The sequence below is a fragment of the Egretta garzetta genome, unplaced genomic scaffold (genome assembly GCF_000687185.1).
Source record: "Egretta garzetta isolate BGI_Z169 unplaced genomic scaffold, ASM68718v1 scaffold229, whole genome shotgun sequence".
NCBI classification, from domain to species: domain Eukaryota; kingdom Metazoa; phylum Chordata; class Aves; order Pelecaniformes; family Ardeidae; genus Egretta; species Egretta garzetta.
In genome coordinates, this window is record NW_009270000.1 from 1,031,350 (window position 1) to 1,055,515 (window position 24,166).

The window sequence follows — 24,166 nt, forward strand, 5'->3', positions numbered from 1 at the left end:
AGACCGAGCTCTTAACGAGCGTTCTCAGGGCAGCTGAGATAAAGCGTCTGGGGACCGGGCTGCCTACCGCTCAGCCTAGCCCGCCGAGGGGAGAATCGGCTGTCTAGTTGACTAAAATCATTGTGAAATGAAATGATCTTAAATCCTGGCGTAACCCCCGCAGCAAAACGCCTCCGTAGCTTATTGCGCTTCTCTCTTTCGCGCCCCTGCCGTCTGATGCTCTCATGTTGCCGGAGCCGGGGCGGCGGGATGCGTACCCAGGCCTCTGGAGCTCGCTGTTTTGCGGCCCAGTTCGTTGGGCGAGGAGATGGGATTTGCACAGAAGTGGTCGAGGCACAGACACGTGCTCTGTTAAATTGATTTCCTTACAGGATATAGTAATTTTTAGGCCATCTTGTTAGTAGGAGTCTTGTTCCAAACCACCATAACCTGTGAGGCAGGTGAAGTTGTGTGTGTGGGACTTGACGCTGTTGTCGGCGCAGCGTTGGTCACAACAGCAATGTTCCTCTGTGTTTCGCTTAGAACTACTATTTTTACCACGCTGTTAGCCCAGGTTTGAGGTGTGATGGTCTGCTAGCCCACGTGCCTAATTTGCTAGCCATGTGTTATTTGCCCTACTTGTTACAAAGTTCTCTTTGTAAACTGACACGTGGTTTGTGGCAAATAAATTCCTAAGTATTTCTGTCCGCTGTCAGGTAGAGGAAGGAGGAGATTCTTCTGGTTCTGTACTGGCTTTGTAACTTTTCTTTTTTTATGTTTTGGCAGACGTCTGCTAGAGAGGCTCTGAATCATAAAAGTATTAAGCCATTGCTGAATGCCTTTAACCAGATTCCCGGGAGGTAAGTAAATGCTGCTTGATTTCCAAAAGGTGTCTATTCTGGTAATTTTTAGTAATCTCGTCCCCAATAGTTGTCATTAACTGATGTGAAATGTTTGCATTTGCAGTGAAAATGAAAAAAAGTGTACCTTGGATCAAGCTTTTAGAGTTATTGTAGAAGAGGAAATAGTAAGTACTTTAAGCTGCTACAGCTTATCTCTTGATAAAGCTCAAATTTCTGTTTGCAGGTTCATGTATTAATTTAACAGCAACTTACTTTAGTATAAGGAAATACTGTTCAGTATGTAAAAGTTATCTAGTTAATATTGAATATAGATGATTAAAGGAGATTGGTAGGTAGGACAGAGTGGCAGTGTTTTACAGATACCACACTATAGCGAGAGGTGTTGACTTAGCCTTTTCCAGCAGTTCTTTGTAATGCTTATGAAATTCTGCTTTGTCTTAATATTCTAGTTCATAAATATGCATTATTCTACCACTGTAGTTTAAGAGTGGGATGGAGTGGGTTATCTGACACTAGCATGTAACAAAGCTGCCTGTCAGCTGAAAAGAATGATGAAAGGAATTAAAGAATGGCTCTGTTGGTATTACTTGAATGAGGGCTGAATGTGGGATATTAATTTTCAGAGGTGAATGACTATTTCTACACAAGTAGCTATTATAGGGTCGTTAATGGCCAGAAGCAGTCAAGAAACGTTGCTGGCTCAATAAAAACTTATATGGTTAACAGACAGGTCTGATGTAGTAGATTGTTTGAAGTTTTGGGAAGTTGAGTGTCAATATTTGTTTTAAATATGCCTACTTGGAAACAGGAACTTCAGGTTTGTTATGTATGTTTAGGTCCAAATGGAGAAGTTTAACACTGTTCTGTTTGTTTAGATAAACAAAGCTCCATGTGAAAATCTCCTGGCAATTATTTCTCTTGCTATTAATGGAGTCACAGAAGGTGAGCATCTTTCCCTCACATCTGTTGGTAGTTTTAGGGGTCATTTAGAGGAATTTTTAAATCTTGATTTTTTTGTAAATCATCTACAGCAGTTAGCTTTGATAATAAGTGGTCCTTACACTAGTGGTTATTAAGTCTGTTTCACAATAAAGTGAAGTATCATATAATTAAATTCAGTTATAAGTGTGACGTTTGTGTATCTCTGTCCACCACTGTAAAGTGCTTAGAAGTCTCCCATCACAATTTCAGAGAAGGGACCGCTGAGGCAGAGAGGCTAACTGATTTGTAGGTTTCTCTGTCAGTCTCTGGCAGAGCCAGAAATAACTTCTGAATTTCTGTGCTCATCTACCAGTACTGACCTGTCAGTTCACAGCTGGTTTTTTAGGTACCTGAATATGTTTCTGTAACTGTCTTTTGTGTCAGAAATCATTGTGCCAATCTCTTCTGAAGATGCTTTTGTGATCTTCCCCTTGTTTATTTGTTCACATTACACATCAAATACTTGTTTGTTTTAGTAAGTATAGCTCAACTACATATGTGTTTTATGAACTGTAGAATAACAAGACCTGTAATGATGAGGAGTGCAGACACTACCAAACTAGAGAGCATGGGTGGACAGACTTGGAGCGCTGCTTTAGTGGTGCTTTGCTTGAGGAAGAGACTCTCAAGCTTCACGGGTGTGTGTAGTGTAATTAACTGTTGTTTTAGAAGTCGGAAAGAGTTCACTTCAGTCTGCAAAGAGATGCAACGTTGCTTCAGACTGTGAGGTTCTTAGAACAGTTATTCTTTATTATTTGTTTTATGTTAGTGCAAAGCTCTTGTAAAACTCTCTCATCTGCATAGGTGTACATACAGAAATATCTTTAATGGCAGTTCATGCTTTAGCCCAAGCTTTTTGTTAGTATTTGTAGGAACCCAAGAGAACTTTTCTTCTTTTTTTAACATGTCTCTCAACTGCCATGCATCTCTATTGCATTTCCGTTCAAATTTGCTGAATAAGATGTTCCCTGTTCCTCATAGGTATCTGCACTGCATCAACCCCTTTTGTGCTTCTGGGTGATGTTCTGGATTGCCTGCCTTTGGATCAGTGTGACAAAATTTTCACTTTTGTGGAGAAAAATGTTGCTACATGGAAATCGGTAGGTATTTTTCCAAAATGTGGTACAGTTGTGCCAAAGCTTCTGTCTACCTGAACCATTTTTACAAACTGATTTTAAATGTCTTTGTATCTGTGTTAAAGTAGTAGTAGCATTCAGCACATTTTGGTTTGAGGCTTAAACATATCTGGGCAGCAGAGATCAGAAAATTAATAATAAAATAAATCAGTTTTGATTGATTGCTCTATTTCTAACTACTTTCTCTACAGTATACAGTGTTTGTCACATTTAGAAACCGGAAACTTAACTTTCAATGCATCATTTATATGAGTAGCTTCTCTCTTGACATATTGTTCAGCTGCTTCCTCCAAGCTGCAGGAGATTCCTCGATCTCCTATTTCAGGGAAGTCTTCTTGGTCGCTTCCTTAATGAGCCTTCCATTACAGGACTATAGCAATGGTGAATAAGTTGGCCTAAAATGTTTCTGCTCTTGAGGAACAGCTGGTGTTTTGAGGCCTGCGTGAGGGTTTTACTCTCTTGCTGTGCCATGGTGCTGTAGCAGAATAGCTGCTGCAACAAGCTGCTGAGCTTCTTGTGCTGCAGGTGCTGTTAATTAAAGAGGGAATTCAGGGTCTTGGGCAGAAGTCCTAAGCTGCCTGCGTTTTATTCCAAGATCATAAGAAATCTTGGATCTCAGTATCCTTGGCTTGCTCTTTGGCAGTACTGGTGGCACCACGAGTGTCAGCAACTCCATGGGCAACACCTGAAGAGCATTCTGGTTTCTCTGTATGTGTTCCTAACCTGGATTTCCTAACTGTGACTACCTCCCATAGGCATGCATTCAGGCTGTTCTGTTTCAGATAACCTTGTCCCCTCCAATACATTCACAAACTGTTCTTTATCATTAATTCAAGTACCTATCAATGTCTTTCTCCTGCTGCCAAATTACTAGCACTGTGAATGCTCTAAGTCTTTTCTGTATCGCTCTTTGTGTTTGTGTATGAATAATGCATGGAATAATAAAAGTAATGAGTGTAAAAAAAATTAGTGTGTTCCAGGAAAAAACGTGTACGCTGCTCTTGCAGTTCATCATCATTTGCAGTTTTTCTGTATGGAGGCTGAATTTAAATGCTGTATTTCATTCTTTCTTGGAATTTGTGGGACTGCTTGTTTTGTGTTGCCTTTTTTGTGAAACCTGACTCTTATTTAAGGGAACACTCAAAGTTAGAGTTAAGAGTAGGAATGACTCATATTTACTCATGGCTTATGATCAATTTAAATTCTACTCAAGAAGGCTTTGTGCTCTCTTAATGATCTAAATACCTTTGCTCCATTTCAGAATACATTTTACTCTGCGGGGAAAAATTACTTGCTACGAATGTGCAATGGTGAGTTGTAGTTTTTCAGGGGGGTGGTGGGGAATTAAAGAACTCCCTATCTCAGCAAATGAAAGTGAGTTTAATAATTTGATTTACATTCAGATGTGTTCAGTAAGTAATAAAGTTAAAAGGCAGATCACTCAGCAGATAATTCATGAGTCTTGCTGATTAACATGAAAGTCATTCTGACCTTAGGGAAATCTTTTCATCAGTGCAGGTCGTTGTAGCAGAACACCTGAGGAACAATTATCCTCAGCAATGACAAGGCCCATATCAGAGGCTGTATTTGAGTAGGATTCATTTGAACTTCTTTTTTATTGCTGTTGAAGGTGTTAGGAGCATTGGTAAAATGTGTCTGGAGGAAACATGGCTGATCTGAGGAACTTACTGGCATTTCAGTTCACAAGTCTTAGCTTCCTTTCATCAGCTCTGTAGGTCATGTTAATTGGCAAGTCTTAAATTCTGGTGCGTGAGAAGTTGAAAGAGGGATAAATACTAACATTCTTTACTTTTTATAATATTTAGACCTCCTAAGAAGATTATCTAAGTCACAAAACACAGTATTCTGTGGAAGAATTCAGCTGTTCTTGGCTAGGTTATTTCCGCTTTCAGAGAAGTCAGGTGAGATTTTTTGCATTTTGTCACACTTAACGTCTAACAAAGACTAAATATGCTGAATCTTTTAAGTTTATGATGGTTGCAGATGAAATTCGCTTGCAGAAAATCACTTTGCACTTGTATCTTAGTTCTTATGTCTACCCTTGATATTGCAAATTACTTCCATTTATTGTGATTTCAAACACATGTTTTGAATGCTCTTTCTGAGAATTTAACATCAGCATCTCATAAACAACTGAATGAACAGACTTAGGAACTTCACAGCTTCTAAGACTGACCCTTTGTTTCTCACAGGACTTAACTTGCAGAGTCAGTTTAACCTGGAAAATGTCACTGTTTTCAATACCAATGAACACGAGAGCACTCTAGGACAGAAGGTGAAAATTCCTATATAATTTTTCGCTCATTCTGTGGGAAATGTGTAAGACTTTGCACAGTAATGCATTTCTGTGCAAACATATTCTGAACTGAATGTTCATAATTTGCATGTTCCTCTTCCAGATCAAGCTGCTGATTCTGGAAATAGGCATTACCTGGTACATTAAACTGCGCAGACTTTGGGGGGAAGAAAATTTCCTTGATTGTGAGGGATGAGCACTCTTGCTTAACTGTATTAAGTTTTTCCCATAGTGTGTGGAGGATAGTGCTGTCCCCTCAGCTTTTTTTCAGGAGAAGTCAGGCTACCATTGCAAAGTGTAGTAAGGTGTTAAAACAGGAATTTGCACACTTTACTGGATTAATACTTTAGAGATCTTTTGAATTACCAACTTAAGCTTTCTGATCTAAAGTGTAATAGAATGTTTAAGATAAAGAATGCCATGAAAACTGTATGTAAATTATAGCGATATTTGTATAATTTTACGGTTGGACTCAATCTTAAAGGTCTTTTCCAATCAAATGATTCTATGATTCTCTAAGTTTTTAATTATTTTTTCCTATTAGCACACTGAGGAGAGAGAAGAAGGAATGGACGTAGAAGAAGGTGAAATGGGAGATGATGAAGCACCAACAAGTTGGTGAGCTTATAGCAATTCAAAAAGCTGAAACAAAATTTTATAAGGTGAAAGTAAAGAGCTGTTTGGGAAATACCCTTAAAAGTAGTACTTGGACTTGCACTTAATCTCCTGTCCTCTCAAGATTAGATACAATCTAGCAGTGTTTTAATCTGTTTAAGTGGAAATGCCTGGAAAAAGAAAGAAGTTTACAGATTATTTGAAAAAGTTGCATACCCTGGCTGAGAATCACAGTTATTCTCTCTCTTTTTTTTTTTTTTTTTTTTTTTTTTTTTTTTTAACAATTTTCCCAATTATCTTGACAAAACTTGTTCTGGTAAGATGTATTCAGGGATTCTGAGTACGTGCTGTATATGCTTTTAGAAGAAAAAGCTGTGTTCCTCTTCATTCCCCAGATAGTAAGAAAAAGGGATTAAGAGTTTTACAGTATTTTTGCTTTTATGGTGAGAAAGTAACAGTAGACAGGATGGAAAACTCTTCTAGGGATAAATTCTGAATTACAAATTTCTCCGTAAGGGCTCACTATTGACTTATTTCACTTACAAAATTATTTCTTGGATTGCACATTCATGAGTGAACTTGAATTTAATATATTGCTTTCAATATGGGTTTTCGTAACCATTTTTTTTTTTTTCCCCAGTTCCATTCCAATAGATTATAACCTGTATAGAAAATTCTGGTCACTTCAAGATTATTTTAGAAATCCTGTGCAGTGCTATGAGAAGGTCTCATGGAAAACTTTTCTTAAGGTAATCTGAGTTCATGCTTTCAAGCATTTAGCTTGAGTAAAAATAACCATTTATACAAGTAGAGGAGTTACTGCATAAGCATAGAACAGTTCAACTGCTAATGCCGTTAAAAATAATAGTGCATGAGGAAATACATTTTGCTATTTTCTGAAGTGAGCCTTTGATAATAAACAGTATGTTAACATGTACAGTAAATCCCCTAATAAAACTTGCTTAAGTCGCTAACAGAAAGACTTCATATGTTGAAACAATGTCAGAAATACTTTTTCTGTGATTCATCAGCCGCAAAAAGCAGAACTTGCGGGTTTGGGCTCTTTTTTTTTTTTCCCCCAAGAAGAAAAATAGTTCTACCTAATCCTAGATCTTACTTTTGAATACTCATATTGATCCCAGTGGGATCCTAAAGATGATAGGTTTCTATTGAAACAAATCTCTTTATAGAAGCAATGACTCGAATGTCCCCTTCAGCCAGCTGTTTCAATTCTGCTTAGTATGAATGTCGAGGATGATTTATTGCTAAGCTACCTGTTTCTTCACAATTTGCCACTCACTGTTTATTTAGTAGCAAGAAGAATTTTTAATCTTCATTCTCTATGTTCTGGTAATAAGAGGTAACATCTGCTCAGACATTCTAATATAAATCTAGTTAATAAGGTCTGCATTCTCAGCTTTCAAAAAAAAAAAAAAAACCAAACTCTACAAAAAAACCTCATCATGTATGGTTCAGAGAAACTGAACAAGGCCAGGCTTAAGTCTTTCAGATGAAGTTTTTGAGTTTTGCTTTATTGCAGCTTTAAGGCCCTGAATTAAACGTGCAGTGCTGCTCTTAAAAAAAAAAGTCAACTCTCACTTACATACCTTTCTTTGTATATTTTCTGAACGACTTAAATTGAGTCCGAATATAGCGCTATGATCACATGGACCTTTTTTCTTCATAACATCTAAATAACAAAGCCATTGTGCACATGTCGCAACCCATAATACTGTTTTTCTTAGCATATTTTAAATACTCTAAATGATTAGATGCTCTGAAATTATAAATGACACTGTTATTTGTGGTGTTTAGAGAAGCCCAACACTGGTGGCAAATTGGTCTTGTTTTGACTGGCTGACAGCAAATTTAGAAATTATTTTACTTGCTTGGCATTATGTCTAGGGTAGTTCTCTAACTACAGAGTTTTTGTGTTATTTTCATGTGGTAAATAACTCTGTTTTATAGTACTCGGAAGAAGTTTTGGCTGTTTTCAAAAGTTACAAATTGGACGACACTCAGGCTTCCCGAAAAAAGTTGGAAGAACTAAAAACAGGAGGAGAACATGTATATTTTGCAAAGTTCCTAACCAGTGAAAAGGTATGTGATTTCTTTTCTCAGAAGTACAGACTAGTTGAGGTTGGAAGGAACTTGTGTCTAGTTCAACCTCCCTGCTCAAAGTTCTTGGCTAGAGCAGCTTGATCAACACTACGTCCAGTTGGGTTTTGAATGCCTCCACAGGTAGAGACTCCGCAGCTTCTCTGGGTATCCCGTTACCTTGTGTGGATTCCCTCTGTTAGCTGGTGATCCAGGGACTTTTATTTCTGGAATAAGCATCTGCAGTAAAGCTGACATTTTTTTATTGCATTTGATGTGTCTTATTACATTTAGAAAGGGAAGTTAAAAGAGAGTAAATATTTAAAGATCTATTGCTCTTTTATTGCCTTTAGAATTACATTTTCAAAACTTGGCTGATGATGTGTTAACTGTATTTTCTGCCTCATAATGGTCTTGTTTAAAATTTGCTTCTAGAAAGATCTTAAAGAGTTTTTAATTCTGTTAATATTAACTCAAAAATACAACAATACTGAATCCTGGTATTGTCATCTTCATTCTGGAATAACTTGTAACCTTAACTTTTAAATGCATGCATTAGCAGATGACAGAAAGCAAGTCTCAATGCAGCATGAATTTTTTCCTTCCGAGATAGAAGAGTAGGTAAATTCCTCTTAAGCCTTTGACCTGTGTATTGACAATTTTAAAATATCAGTATAGAAGATATAGAACCACTTGCTTAATTAACAGCCAGTAGTCAAAGGTGTTTTTCTTTAAAGAATCGTCAAATGTGTCCTTCGTATAATCTGTCGTGCTGCAGCATATAGGATAGAAACCAAGTGGTGTATCACTGTGCAAACGCTGATGAGAGTGAACCTTTCTGTGGTAACCAAACCCTTGTGTTATAGCCAGTAATGCATAGGAAAAGGGAGCAAGCTGTCCTTCAGTTACTGAAAAAAATGAGTATTTGTTTTTTCCAAATTCTTGTTTGCTTCAAAGTGAATGTTGTCATATCTAGCAGTATAAAACTAGTTAAGCAAAAATCTAGGGCTAAACTGTTTACTTTTACAAGCAGTCCCTCATGCTTTTAAAAAATGGATTCTATTAGAAATTTTGATAACTGTCTTTCCTAAGTTGTGCTAGATGACAGTTTACCAATCTTAGTACCTTATGGAGCACTGTCCTGATAGGTGATACAAAGTAGAGGTTCTGTAATGACTCACCATCATCTTGTTGTAGAAACAGTCCCCATCTAGTTATCTGAAAATGTGTTGGATTTTTTCGCTTATGCATGTTTAAGGTCTTTAAAACATATGCTTGATTCTTTTTGTTTGGGTTTTTTTTTGTTTGTTTAGCTGATGGATTTACAGCTGAGTGACAGTAACTTTCGCCGTCACATCTTGTTGCAGTACCTAATACTGTTTCAGTATCTAAAGGGACAGGTCAAATTTAAAAGGTAATGTGGAAATATTTTGTGTTCTTATCAAGCTTCCAGAGCCACATCACAGGATGTGGCTGAAATTATTTTACAGCAGGAAAGTCTTGCCTTTCTCTGTTCCTCTCTGCATGATTCTCTGCCCTTCCTTGCAGCGGCTCTAGTGTTCATTAGACTTAATCAAATTTGTGCAGCTTACTAAACCGGCAAAAAACCGATCTGCTTATCTTTGTAGAGTTAGTTTTTTGCCAAACTGGTGAGGCGAGTGAGGCCTCAGAGAAGCAGAGGCCACCAGAGCTTGTTGAAGGCCAGTGCCAACCATGAGAGGGAAGGAGTCCCTCTCTTTAGCAGCAGCAAGTTGTTAGACCAATGCAAGCTACTTGTATGGGGCATCATCTTGAATCTATATTGAGTCTGTGATGTGGTGTTGGTTGCTTATTTGTTTTTTTCTTGGTGTGCTACAGAATTCTGTCTAAAATAGCAAGAAATAACAACAGTGATCGTTGCTTTTATAAATTAATGGGACAGAACAAAACCCTGTCTCTTCCTACTCTGTGCTTCAAAGTTATCCTGAAAAAAATGCTGCCTCTCTGTTAATTTCCTGTGCCCTTTGACCACATGTGCACATAATGATTAATGTTTAAGGCAGCTGGCTTTCACCTGCAATGTACTACTTCTAAAATGCATCTCAAAGAATGTCGTGAACTAGATTAGGATCATTATCCTCATTCTGTTGTTTGTGTTAATTACCTAGGCAATCTGGTGGCAGGGAAGGAGAGGAATTCAGTTCTTCTGAGCTGTAGTTCAGTCCTGTAGAAGTGATAGTCAATTCTATGACAATTTATTAAACGGTTCATTAAAAGAATTAATGTTTTGAGATATTAAAGTTCTGTGTTCTGTATACAGCCAATAGATTGTTTCTTTTACTATGGTTTGTCTACAGTAGCACTTTAGCTGGTGGTAGGAGACGCTTGTGTTTAAGTAAGTCTCTTCATTGTGCCCACTTGCTGTGCTTTGGGTCCAGCATCAGAGTGATCTTGAATCATGCAAATGGTCTTCCTATTGGATGAAGCTAAACCAGAAAGTGTATTTCACAAACACACCTAACTCCACAAACTAATAAGTGGTCAGTCCATGAGACCAGAGCCCATCTAGACTACTCTCTTCAGATCCCCTCTAACACCCCTCAGAAAGCGTCTAGTATAAATGATGTGTCATCAGTTCTATTTTGATGTGTAGTAACCTCTTCAAGCTTTTTTTTTTAGTGTAAGCTGATTTAATGACACTTTTGTTGGTTTTTTGTTTCTGTCTTTTTTCAATTCCAGTTCAAACTATGTTCTAACAGATGAACAGTCTCTTTGGATTGAAGATACTACAAAAGCTGTTTACCAGGTTGGTACACTAGATACTTCTATAAAAATTACATGGAAAATTATTTATTGTGTAATATTGTATCAACAACCTTTCAAACAGTAACCACCATTTTCTTTGGGGTTTTTTCTATGCATGCTGCTACAAACATAATGCAAAAAGTTAATTTTTTTTTTTCTCCCTCCCAACCATAGCTTCTTTCAGAAAATCCTCCAGATGGAGAAAGGTTCTCGAAAATGGTAGAGGTAAGTACTTTGGTGCCTGTCTGAACAAAGTCTATATAGCGTGTAAAAAAAACAGTGTCAGTTTAAAGTAGCTTTTGGAACATAGATGTAATATCTCAGATAACTTCAGTCTCATGACAACTTTATTTTGTAGTCATATTTTTTCCCAGGTTTTCATTAATGTGCTTCTTCCTTCTGGGGAGAAATGGAAATGTGCACATATGCGCACGTGTATGTACAAGGAGGCATTGGTTATTAAAAAAAAAAAGTCTCTGCAGAAAGGAGTGCTGTGCCCGAAGACATAGGAATAAGATGCAAGTGAAACTAAAAAAGAAAAAAATTGTTGTCTTGCTTTCCTTTTTTCCTTTACTTTGGCTGCATCTATTTTCTTGTTTAGAGGAGAAATAAAGCCTTTCCCACAATTACTGAAGAGAGGAGATAAGCTTTTTTTGAATAAACTAAGCCAGCTGTCTAAGATTATACTGATGACCTTCAAAATAGTGGCTGAAAAACACACTGTAACAAAGCTTTTTCCCTTAATTTTAATAGCTCAATTAAAAACTTCAGTGTCAGCCCTGAAGGTAATTACAACCCTAATAATGTGCAATGTTATGTTTCTCCAGCATATATTAAATACAGAAGAAAACTGGAACTCCTGGAAAAATGAGGGCTGCCCAAGCTTTGTGAAAGAAAGGTAACTCTGCTGTGAAGCAGAAGCTTGCTGCTGCTTGTTTGAAATGGTGGTTCAACTTCAGAATACATACCCACGATGTATATGAATGTTAGTGATTCACACAAGTTTGAGATTTGTATAGTTGAATATCCCTTCTGTGTGTGCAGAAGACTCCTAGGCCAGAAATCTTCAGGCTTCATCATGTTAGTGAAGTGGTGGTTACACATGTGTGAGGGCTCGGGAGAGCATTCCTCACTGTCTCATGTCAATATTTTGTTCTCGTAATACCAAGGAACCATTGACTGAGGAGACTGAAATGTGTTGTCTCCCCTCCTGTCTTCAGCAGACCCTAGGTTGAAGAAGTTAGTGCCTGACTCGTTCATATACTGCTTTGGATTGCCTCTGGTGAAGCCTTTGGTGTTATGGCTTTGGTAGGGCAGCATACCTGGAGTTTTGTGTAACAGTTCTCCTCTTGCACACCTTACTAGGTTTGCCACTTGATTGTGATCGCTTACCTGAAAGGAAATTATGATTAGGTGGCTTTTGCCATTGAAAGGTTTCCTGTGTAGTTAGTTACTAACTAGTGGCAAAACTTGAGTTTTGACTCCATATGTCTACTTGACTATCTTGAGGCGGTGACCAGCATTTGTCTTCCACCCTTATTTATTCTACACACAGACTGTAGCCTTTTCTTGGTAAGGAGCAGCTGGGTCATTATCTCTTTGCAGGTTTCCTTTTATGAAGAGATCAGGTGGAGCCACCTCTTCATGACTTCATCTGTTTGCAAAAAAGGGAGGGGGGCTGCGAGAAGAGAGAAATTACTATTGTGGGAGTGGGGGGGGAAGTAAAACTATGAAATTTGACTTTTGTAAATGTTCTGTCTCCTCCTGTAGATCTCAGCCAGAGTTTCAGCTTGGGTAGGTCTTACCCTAACCTCAGTGGTCTGGGATCTCTGTTCTCTGATCCCATGAAATCAGGTGCACCTGGGGAAAGAGAACTTGCAATTGTAGAACAAATGATTCGCAGCAGCAGGGTAGAGCATACTTAGTATGTGCTACTGGCATAAATGTGATTTGCTTCTTTTTCTTTATTGGGACTCTGATAGACCTTTAAATCTGTGAGTGAACTAATTTTGGTGTCTGGCAAATCTTTTTCCTTATCCTTACTTTACCTTCTCTCTACTCTTCCCCCTCTCCCTCCTTACACTCCTAGAATCGCAGTCCTTCTGAATACTTTCAATATGATTTAACTTGGCACCAGCTGAAGTGAGATGGCTTAAATTTGTTCTCTAAATATTACTGCTTTAATATTAAAGAGTTGCTGGTTTGGTTTTTTTTTCTTTAGACCTCCTGATTCTAAGCCAATGAGGCCTGTGAGAAAGAGGCCAGCTCCAGAGGACTTCTTAGGGAAAGGACCAAACAAAAAAATCCTTATGGGGAAGTACGTGGATTTTTCTTTCTGGGTTTTGGTTAGTTAGCTGGTTTAAGGCGGTTTGTGGGGGATTATTTTGCCACTGATTTTTTTAATTTTTTTTTTCTAGTCAGTAATTTTCAATCTTCCTCACTTTGGAACTGTCAGGAAAGAACAGCCAAAGGATATGTCAGTTCTCTTATTCTCTTTCCCATTATTTCATTTATCAAAACAAAAGAGCCTGACCTTAGCTAGTTTGGAAAGAGAGTTTGTTACTCTTTCTGACCATAGATCAGCAAGAGATTATAGTAGAAATTTAATATGTAACTTTCCTAATTTGCAACATCGGATAAGATTTCTGTCCCTTCTGGTAATTCCTAATATGTATGTATCACAAAGTTTGTATGGTGTGCTTAATTATAAAAGCTCTGGGGTGAGAATTTCTGTAGCCTTGTTTCCTGTATCTGTCTTTGAATGGTGGAGCATGGAAAGGTAGAATGATGAGTGTGGAGTTTAGTTTGTGTTTATGCTTCTCTTTCCAGTGAGGAACTGACCCGCCTTTGGAACTTATGTCCTGATAACATGGAAGCTTGTAAATCTGAGAGCAGGTAGGTAAAAGATGGTACATCATTGTCTAAAGCTAACTTTCAGCACTCTAATGGCCCACAAAATTACAGTTATTACAAAATTGGCATAATGAAAGTGATCTTGCATGGTATGCCGTGCCACTGTGTGTCTTGAGAGAAGTTGATTGTATGAATCCTTGTCTTAAAATCTCCTTACAGTTTTCTTCACTAGTGTCTATGCTGTCAGAATTTTCATTGCTTAGTAAAGTAAAATCTAAGTTCAGATCCAGGTGGAAATTCCCATTTTGTAGAGCACAACTGTATAATTAAGTATTTTGTATAATAAAGGAAGATTGCCAAGTCTGGATGTAATGAAGTTAGTGTGCTATTTGGCTGATTTTTGAGCAGGCGTGTGCTTTGAAAATACCAGATAAGAGGAAATTGGCTAGCAGGCATTGTTTCAGTCCATACCGGATCTACTAGTGGTGCGGACGCAGAAAAATACAGCTATTGGTTATCCTTCTGCTGCTGCTTGCACAATTGTAGGAAATACTGAAAGCGTACTTGGCTAGAGAGCTTTCTGTTTGTTAAAGGATAGCATAATCCCTTTTTGTGCAGACACGGTACCTAGTATGAAAACTTGGAGAAGGAATGGGACAGTTCCCAAAGAGAGCTTTGCTAGTAGTGGCTGCAAAGGCTGGATGCCTGGGGAGAGGTGCTAGCTGTGCAGGTGTCCTGAGTGGAGGGATTGTTTTTCTGGAGGCTGAGAGCTCTGCAGAGGAGCACCTTCCTTTCTTGTGAGGCTAGGATGTGCAGGACGTTTGCCTTTACTGGGCCAAGGGCTAAAGGTGGAGTTGTGTTTGGAACCAAAGCTTGTGATTTCCCTGTATGTGATTGTATTGTGCTGCAACTTCTTTAAATTAAAAAAAAACCAAAAAACCCCACCCTAAAAAAAGTGAACAAATGGAGATAAACCAAGAAAATGTATGCCGTGGTAAACAGGAAAGAGAAGATTCCGAGGAATCTGGATTCAGTTCCAAGTTTTATTACAGACTTTGTTACTGAACATGCTCAAGTGACTCTAACTTTTTGCTTTGATTCCTCATGTCTTCATTCAAATGGGGTAATTACTTCTTACCTGTTGTCTTTTTAGGTAGCTGTTCTTGGGATAGAATCTTTCATATAAGTTTTTGCCTAGTGCCAAATATAGCAGGATTCAAATCGGATGGGTTTTTGAGATGCTGGCTTTGGTTCCAGTGGTCACTGATAAACCTATACTTAAACGTGCATGGGGCACTGCTTTCCTGGGCAAAACATGTTTTTCAAAACAAAACTAAAATGAATTTATAGACCAGTGAACTTCCTGCCCACAACTGATCACTAGGTTCCCTTGCAGGAACAGATGCGTCTCTGTCAAACGTTTGGTAGGAGAAATACAGGTCATTATGAGCTCACTTTACACCGCCAGTAATCTTGCCTCACAGTAGCCTGCAGCTCTTAAGTAATCTTTATTTCTTGCTTGTAGTGTTCAAAGCAGCGAAATCCTGATCATTGTGAATATTTCTGTTATTTTTGTAGGTCATGGTTCCTTATGTACTGGTTTGAATACCTTTCAGAAGCAACCGCTAGCTGTTCTAAGAACAGAAACATCAGTCGCCTTTTTAGTATGTCCCGTATGAACCACATATCTTGTCTTTTAAATCACAGAAGAGCTGAGGTTGGAAGGGGCCTCTAGAGATCTCCTAGTCCACCCCCCTTGCTCAAAGCAGGGTGAACTAGAGCAAGTTGCCTAGGACCTTTTCCAGCTGGGTTTTGAATGTCTCTCCAAGAATGGAAGCTCCACAGCCTTCCTGGCCAACCTGTTCCAATGTTGGACCACCCTCGCAGAAAAGCGTTGGGGTTTTTTTTTTTCCTGATGCTGAATTTCCTGAATTTCAGTTTGTGCCAGCTGCCCACCCTCACAGAAAAGCGTTGGGTTTTTTTTTTCCTGATGCTGAAGTTGAATTTCCTGAATTTCAGTTTGTGCCAGCTGCTGTTTGTACTTTCACTGGGTAGCACAGAGTCTGACTCTTTCTTCCTTACTGCCCCTGAGCCTTCTCTTCCCTGGGGTAAACAGTCCTCGCTCCCTCAGCCTCTCCTTGGGTGTCAGACATTCCTGCCCGTGCACAGCCTTTTGCATGGACCTGCATCTCTGGTGCTGGGGAGCCCAGAGCTGGACCCAGCGCTCTGGGTGTATCTTGCCAGTGCTGAACAGAAGGGAAGGATCATATCCCTTGACCTGTTGGCAACCCTTTTCCTAATGCTGCTTCCAGGATGCTGCTGGCTTTCTTTGCCAGAAGGGTGCATTGTTGGCTCATATTCTTGGTGGTATCCACCAAGACCTTTTCTGCCCAGCTGCTCTCCAGCCCAGTCTTCAGCATGTACTGGTGCCTGGGGTTGTTCCTTCCCAAGGGCAGGACTTTGCATTTCCCTTTTCTGAACTTTGTGAGGTTCCTGTCAGCCAAGGCCTTCTGGTCTGTGGAGGTCCTTCTGGTCTGTGGAGGTCCCTCTGGATGGCAGCACAACCCTCTGGTCTATCAGCCACTCCTCCCAGTTTTACATTGTCAGCAAACTTGCTGAGGGTGCCCTCTGTCCCATCATCAGTAGGTCAGTCATGAAGGCGCTAAACAGTGCTGGCCCCACCATTGAGCCTATGCTAGTGACAGGCCCCCAGCTGCACTTCATGCCACTGATGCCAGCTCTTCCAGCCCAGGAGTTCAGATGCTTTCAGTCTGCTTCAGATAAATCAACTTCTGACACCTGTAGGCTTAGACCTGTAGTGAATGTGCTTTAGCTGCAGTACCTTCAGCGGAAGGTGCAGGGATCACCATGGGGGGGTGAAAGGAACGTGTTTGAGCAGGTTGGGGAGACAGTGAGACGGGATCATTAAGTACAATGTTAAGCTGCCCAATCTTTTTTGCCTTCTAAAATTAATGATCATAAATAATTGAAATTGGGGAGTAATAATAGTTGAGCTTTCTCTGGTAGCAGCTGAAGCTGAAACGGGGAGGGTGGGGGTGTAAAGAAGCCACGTTTTACTTGTCCTGTCCAGTTGCACAAAACTAGCAACCATTTTAGATTCTTGAACTGTTATTTTTTTCCTTATTGCTGGAATTCTTGTCTTGGGTCCTGTAGTTCCTTTTCATCGAATGCTATTGACAGATGTTCATGTCACCTTCTGGTATGGCAGAAGGTTTAAATGTGTGTAACGGGCAGTGCTAGTGACCACTGGTGCGCTTCAGTGGTTATGCAGGAAAGAATTTCATAGCAACGTGTATCGAACATTCTTCACTTATTTGCAATGGTCAAATTTGAGTAGTTTGGGTTTGGGGTTATTTTCTTCTGTGGATAAGCTTGAACTGTGTATGAAGGAACTGAGAGCCAGTGATTTTTGGAGTAGATTGTGAGGGGTATTAAGCCTCTAATTTTTTTTTTTTTTTTTTTTTTAGGGAATATATGCCAACGTTGGAGGAATTTTTTGAAGAAGCTATTGAACAAGCAGATCCTGAAAACATGGTTGAAAATAAGTACAAGTATGTCGGTCTTTGTGGTGTTTTGCTTTGTTTTGATTTCTTTCATGTTTGGACTGTTAAAGAAAACAGACTGTTCTCTGTATTACCAGTATCTGTACAGGACTCCAGTAATGTACAAAAAATGTATGAGTTTGGACAGAAATGTATTAATTAGGAAATGACTTGGATCTCTTTCTGTGCTTTTCTAGATGATGGGCTGTTACCAACCAAACTTGTCTTTTATTCCAGGGCTGTGAACAATTCCAACTATGGCTGGAGAGCGTTGAGACTTCTAGCTCGCAGAAGTCCCCACTTCTTCCAGCCAACAAACCAACAATTCAAGAGTTTACCTGAATATCTAGAAAACATGGTAATCAAATTAGCCAAGGAGCTACCTGTAAGTAATATTATCCTATCATAATAAATGCTGAATTCATTTGACTTCCTGCTTGTCTCTCTGCAGTCCATTTGGTACGTGGGGAGGGAGGGGGCAAAAAAACACAGCAAGAAAAAAAATAAAGAGCTTGTAAGATAAAAATTGCAAGTAAGATTGGTCTAATCAGTGAAGATGCCAGTGATGCGCTGAACTGCGAATAACACTGACTAACGAAGTAACTGCTGAGCTCTGCCTCGTGTTCTGTGAACAAACGGCTGTGGCGACCCCGAGTGTTTCTGCTGGGTTGGCAGGCAGGAATATATTTGTACCCAGCTATTGGAGTTCCCTGTGGCAGTGCAAACCACTTCTGTTGAAGGTGTAAGCCGGTGTTGGGGCTCGTGAGTATCGGTAGCTGTGGCTACCGGGATGGCAGCCCGTAGCAAAGGCGCGGGGCAGGCAGCTGAAGTGTTACCGGAGCTTTACAGCAAGATTTACCTGAGCTCTTCTATTAGCCCCCCTGACTTTTAAAATGTGGAAAGAAAAACCTTGTGGAGCTCTAAATCCAAGGTGTTAACCCTTTGCTTGTCCAGCAGTACAAATTTGAGGCCGGGGAGGGGTCTTTCGGATCATTTTCTACACAAGGATGAGAGAGACTAACAGCTGGGGAAGGGAGCAGTTTCTAAACCTTTGAGTTAGTGCAGAACCCAGGAATTTCTTGCAGCTGTGAACCCGTGCTTCCCTATTTGAGACCTTCCTTGCCTGTGATGTGAGACCTCTGAGATGTCAAGACTGTAATATATAGCTTTTTTGCTTGTTCAGCCATCAGAGTTAACTAGATGCCAATAGCAACTCTAGGAGAAAAGACTGGGAGGGGAAAGCTATTTAATGCGGTACTGCTGTTGGGTACCAAATGTTACAGCAAGAAAAAAATGCGTAGGTGAGGCCTGTGACTGGAACACAGGAAAAGCAGCAGCTTTTTGTTCATCTTGGTGGATCAATAGCTAAATCGGAGCGTGAAAAGTCTGTTTGCTTATTTGTTTGCCACTTTTAACTAGCATACAGGGACTTCAGTTTGAAAGGACGGAAAACTTTGAGGAATTCCTGAGTGAGGAGTAAAATTCATGAGGAATAATAACTTTTTTAAAAAATTGTTTGTCAGTCAGGTTTGGGGTTTTTTTGGGGGGGGGTGTGGTTTTTTGGTTTTTTAAGTATTACAGCTTTCTATCTAATACTTAGTTGTAGCTACTGTGAAAAGAATGGGAGAGAATCCTGTGAAGTCAGTGGATGCTGTCATCGGGGTTCTTTAGTTAATACTGTGTTTTACTGGAACTTCTGTTACTGGTGTTTTGGATATGAGAGACTGGGCGGCGGGGGGGGGTGGAATTTTTAATTCTCATATGGGATCATGTCAGATTTTCCATTCTAACACACATTCCAGGCGCCATCAGAGAGCTGTAAAATTTCTCTTTAAACACAAAATTCATCCAGTGATGTTTAGTTCTCTCATTGTAGCCTCCTTCTGAAGAAATAAAAACAGGCGAAGATGAAGATGAGGAAGATAATGATGCTTTATTAAAAGAAAACAATGAAAGTAAGATTTGCATGTTCTCAGTCTTTTCAGTTTCTCTCTTGATGTGTGTTGTAGAAGCTGAGTTTTATCATAGTTTCTACTGAGGGTCACCAGTCCCGGTTACCCCAGTGCTTCTAACTTGAACCCATGTTTGTACCAAGAAGCGCAGCCTTCCCAGGACAGGGGGCACCACTAGCAGCCTCTCGGTCTCATGGCCTGCAGTGCTGAAAGCGTCCAACTCCTTGAAGTTGGATTAGCACTTCCATTAGGAGCCTCTTCCACCTTTTCTGCTGTGGAGAGTATGTTTATAGTGTCAGTAGGTGTGGATAGTGAAAATGCCAGCACTGCTGTGTAACAACCTACCCGAGTGCTCCTCGCCCCACTTTCCTGTTCTTTTTGCCCTTTAAAGTGCCTCCCTCTGGCCCCTGCTGGGGTGAGTAGTTACGGGGTTTCAGAAATGGATATATTCCAGCTCTGAGATCTTTACTTCCTCTTCATTTAGGATATTTTGAAGGGCACAAAAGCTTCTCTCTGAGAAGAGCAACCTTCCTGACAAATACCATCTCGTGGTGTTCTCCATGAAGCAGTCCTTCCATTTGTGCCTCTTGCCTGGTGTGTTGTGTTCCCAAGTGTCCTTCCCTGCCTCCAGTGTCTATGAATCTGCCTTCCATCCTCATCCGTGCCTTCGTCTCGCAGCACCTTCTCCCTCACGTGTTGTATCTCTGTGTGCTAGCTCTTGGATCCAGCACGGGCAGATCCGGAGTACACAGGGTGCGGAACTGGCGTGCCTGGGTACTGCTGGTTACCCATGGGCTTTGTGACTTCGTTGAAAGACTTTTTGATTATTTTTGTTATTATTATTTTCTTAATGTGAGCAGAAAGGCTTCTCTGTGCCTCTTTGAATCTCTCTTCTGTTGCCCCTTTCCATCCAGCACCTGACCTTTTAGCACAGTCTCCGTGCCAGTAGTGGAGAAGTTCTCTCCAGCTTAACGCTGCCTGAAGCAGCCTTCGGAGCTTCACTGGTGTTGAATTTGCATCTTTCTTTAAATCTTGCCTTACAGCAAAGATGGGAGAGCTGTGGTCCTGCTATACACCGTGGGGCCCTAGAAATAATGGAAGTGATCCGAGTGCTTTTGTTGTTTGGTTGTCTGTGATCTTCTGTTCTTTCCCCTCGATGTGGTGGGCTTAGCTTGGGTAAATGAGCGTGACTGCTGGAGAGAGGTGAAGCTCCCAATCTGTGCCAGCTGGCTCTTCAGGTGGCATGAGGGCAAGATATTTATTAAAAATTAAGAATATGATTAATCTCTATGCATAAGTAATTCAGTCTTCAGGGTTTGGTTTTTTTCTTTAAAACAGTGTGAAATACACATAGGTGGTAAGCCACAGATTGTAGGCCGTGATAAGGTATAAATGTGGAAACCCCCCTGTGTAATCACTGCAGCACTTGGCTTCTCAGCAGAGCGCAGTATTCCATGGGGTTTTTTGGTTGATGTTGGGGTTTTTTTAATCTTGATGCCAGAATGACAAAATTCCTTCAAGTGCCAAGTATGTATTGAAGTTACTGTCCTATTCACAGTCCTGCTGCGAACAGGGGCGTGAGGCTTTAGTAACTCAGTAAAAGGGAAGCAAGCTATTTTTCAGCTGGGTTGACTCCACATAAAGTGATTAAGATAAGTCCAGAAGGCAATTAGATGTTAAAGATCACTCTATTTTAATATTGTAGTTGACTCGTGCATTGGAAAATTGCAGGCTACCTGTCCAAATCCTTGTTTTCGTTTGGAGGAGGCAGTTCTGATGTATGTCAAGGCTTTAGCAGTTCTCTCTCAGTCAAACAGGAGATCAAGAAAATCTCATTTTTTTACATATCGTGGGCAATAAGGGATGTTCCTCTTGAAACCCAGGCAGTACCTCTGTAAAAATCCATCTGTTCGCAGAGCTCTTGAGTAGGTTTTCACATCTATCGGAAGGGCGTCAGTCAGTCTGTTAGTACACAAATAGGAGGTGTAAAAAGGGGCAGATCAGGGAAGATTCACGTGCAGTAGCTGGAGATGTTCCCTGTGTCTCGCTGTGATTAATGGTTTTTGGTGGCTCTTTTTTTTTTTTTTTCCTTTCCCCCCCCCCCCAGGTCCCGAGGTGCAACGGGACAAAGCCATGACGGGCGAACAAATCGAGTCATTTGCTATCAGGCTTGGGGAGCAGTGGAAGGCCTTGGCCCCCTACTTGGAAATGAAGGATTCTGACATACGGCAGATCGAGTTGGACAGCGAGGACATGAAGATGAGAGCGAAGCAGCTGCTGGTCGCCTGGCAGGATCAGGAGGGCGCCCACGCAACCCCGGAGAACCTGATCGCTGCGCTGAACAAAGCTGGGCTAAGCGACCTCGCGGAAAGCCTAAGCAACGATGCCGAAAGTGGCAGCTAACTCCCTTCAGATGCCAGCTCGGGGTGGTGGGGGCGGTTACTGCAAATGGTGACTGTTCTGGCTGTTGTGGTGACTGTTTTGGTGGCTGTTGTCAGTAATTGTTACTACTGTTGCTAGGTGACAGAATTTTGATAGGTATTTTATGTTCAATAAATGATAAAAACTTTTTAATAATATTTTTTCAGTTGTCCATGCTTTCTGAGAAAAGGAGTAGTCATCCTGATGCACAAATGGGAAGCTTCATCGTGGATGGTGGACAGGTAAAAGGGAGGATGGAGAGTGAGGGCAGCTTTCTGTGCAGGGGGAGGGTTTGGCAGCAGCAGTGCTGGGGCAGCTCCTGTGGGACAGAGCGGGCCATGGCCTCTGGAACCACCTGCTGTCCCCCTGGGGTCTCTTGGAGCAAGGAGAAGGAGAAGTGAAGGACTTTGTGTCACCACCTGGGGTGGTGGGCAGCTGTAGACCAGCACAACAGTACCTGGTTGCAAGTGATGCCCCTGGGACCTCTGTCACAACCCAGTTATTTTCTCCGAGTCACAGCATTTGTCTTCACAGCAGAACTGGTGGCCCCAGGGGGCTGCTGTGGCCAGAAAAAGCTGAAGAACCTGTTCTGTTCTCTCTGTACACTGACAGTCAATAATCAGGGGGCGTTTCTATGCGTGTTTTTATTTGTAATGACTAACTTCAGTTGCTGCATGTGTTTGGCCATGTAGGAACAACCCTGAGTTGTGATAAACAAGGTAAATTTTTCCTCCCTGCCCCCCCAGTTCACTCTGAAGCGACAACTGGTTTCCTTTTAAGGCTATGACTGTCCCTTGATGGGTACAAGCTGTTGCATGTAGCTGGATCTGTTTGCCCCAAAGCGGGAAATTTTTTGTGGTGGTGTCACTACCTACCACTTATTTTGTGATGGTTTCTTGCAGCATTTGTGTCCAGTAAAAAAAAAAAAATCTGTTTGGGAGACTGTGTGTCACAGAACTTTTCCCTGCAGAGCATTGTTTCAGTAACTAGCTCCTACCTGTGAAGTTCCAGGGCAATGAGCTGCTGCCTTGGAGGGGGAATTCCTGGCTGCAGAGCTGTTGATGAGCACCTTGTGCCTGCTTTGGATTTAACTGTATGAGGAATGTGATTTTTCAGGTGCTTTGGTGAAAGTTGGCATGGGCTGATACATGGGACAGCTGTTGGAAACAACACAGCCTCGGTCTCACCTCCTGCTGCAGGTACAGTTTGTCATTTTGTGTGTGGAGGAGTCCAATTTTTTTTTTTTATTTCTGTGTCATCAGACAAGTATGACCTCATCAAAATGTGACAGCACTTGTCTGGCCCTCAAACAGGCTTGGAATTAGACCCACCTGGGAGAGATTGGGATGGTGAGGAGCCCTATGGCCCCTTCAAGCTGCAGCTGGATAGAGCTAGGCAGCCTCTCCCCTAGAACCGGGGGTGCTGGGGTTGTAGACCCACATGGCCCCTGCTTCTTTCCCCCGTTTATCAAGTGTGTTGCCCCTGTGAGACGAGGTGTGGTTACAGTTGTCAGATACAATCAATGCCTACATCTCAAAATTAAGAGAAAAACCAACAACAGCAGAACTCTGCTCCCTCACATGAGACAGAACAAGCCTTTAAAAACAGGGGAGCCTGCACTGTTTCCATGGGGTACACAGGAACAAAGTCAGCACCACCCTGGGGCGTCCTTAGCAGGTGGAACTTGCCTTTAAGCATCATCCATCTTTCCCAGGGGAAGCTGTGGGGCAGAGGCAGACAAGCCAAAACCAGCCCCCCCCGTTGTAAGGCAGCAGAATGACTGCTGTCCTCAGGGGAGGGCACAAGGGGGCTCCTTTCTGAGCAAGCGAGGCACAGTTACACTCACCCCATGGTCACTATTAGTGAAGATACAACTGAAGACATGTGAACATGGACTAGCACCAGTACAGCTCTCCCTGAAGGGACTGGGAAATGTTAAAAACCAGGTTGAGTTCTGCTGATGGCCTACTGCTTTCCTGACTTTGTTACTGCAGCCTCCCGCTAGCATACAGCTGCTGTGCTCCTGTGGGGAAGGAACACAAGTTACTGTAAGTAAGCAAAGCCCAGCTGTGCAGCCACCATACCACATCTACCTACTGAGTAAAACCTAAGAGGACAGGAGGTAATCCCTACAGCTTAGGAAAAAAGCAGCTTTGTTACGTGACTGCTTTGAGACATTCCTCAGTGGTGGCCCAAGAAGTGAAATACAAACACAGACTAACTCAGCTACTGAGACATGAATTTTTTTTTTTTTTTTTAATGGAGACACATTGTTGATCACAATTTATTTCGAAGTCATGAGATGCCAGCAACAGAACAGACTGAGTCAGCAGGTCAGGCTGGACAAACACTTGATTGTAGCCGTGGTGGTTGGCTATGGGCAGCAGCACTGAGTTACGCAACAAGGCAACAGTTTCTCTTCTACCTTCCTAACGCCACTGCCAGGTAAGGCGAAGGATGGACAGCTATTGAACTGTGGTATAAACCATGCAAGAGTAACAAATGTGAGAATAGGTGTGTAATAAATACTTGATGACGTTAGGGGTGGGGAGGGGGGGGGGACAGGCTTATTTTAAAAAAATTACCTTCTGCAAGACATTAAAGC

At 41.2% G+C, this 24,166-nt stretch overlaps 1 protein-coding gene across 4 annotated transcripts; it reads left to right on the top strand.

The window, feature by feature from the left end:
• Positions 1-736: 736 nt before the first annotated feature.
• THOC1 (THO complex 1) lies at positions 737-23,900 on the top strand. 4 transcript variants are annotated; one of them, XR_004843152.1, is made up of 23 exons: positions 737-839; positions 946-1,006; positions 1,718-1,784; positions 2,805-2,923; positions 4,221-4,269; positions 4,786-4,881; positions 5,173-5,255; positions 5,821-5,894; positions 6,532-6,640; positions 7,860-7,991; positions 9,302-9,402; positions 10,707-10,773; positions 10,947-10,997; positions 11,600-11,670; positions 12,994-13,089; positions 13,602-13,667; positions 17,114-17,197; positions 17,426-17,573; positions 19,065-19,143; positions 21,248-21,591; positions 21,729-21,803; positions 22,678-22,760; positions 23,827-23,900. XR_004843152.1 is itself a non-coding variant. In XM_035902989.1 (20 exons), exons 1-20 carry the CDS (start codon positions 754-756, stop codon positions 21,541-21,543), a joined length of 1,935 nt encoding a protein of 644 aa, XP_035758882.1. In that variant the 5' UTR covers positions 737-753; the 3' UTR covers positions 21,544-22,296. The 4 variants fall into 4 exon arrangements, 2 of the variants coding, with proteins under 2 accessions (XP_035758882.1, XP_035758883.1); XR_004843151.1 differs by having other exon boundaries at positions 21,248-21,803; XM_035902989.1 differs by lacking the exons at positions 22,678-22,760; positions 23,827-23,900 and having other exon boundaries at positions 21,248-22,296.
• The last annotated feature ends 266 nt before the right edge of the window (positions 23,901-24,166 follow it).

What these genes read in the sequence shown, in the direction of transcription:
- THOC1 (XM_035902989.1), top strand. Translation starts at nt 754, where the DNA reads ATGTTTTGGCAGACGTCTGCTAGAGAGGCTCTGAATCATAAAAGTATT. An exon ending in AGTTCCTAACCAGTGAAAAG is followed by an intron (nt 7,992 to 9,301) that starts GTATGTGATTTC and finishes TTGTTTGTTTAG; the next exon opens with CTGATGGATTTACAGCTGAG. An exon ending in GGTTCTCGAAAATGGTAGAG is followed by an intron (nt 10,998 to 11,599) that starts GTAAGTACTTTG and finishes ATGTTTCTCCAG; the next exon opens with CATATATTAAATACAGAAGA.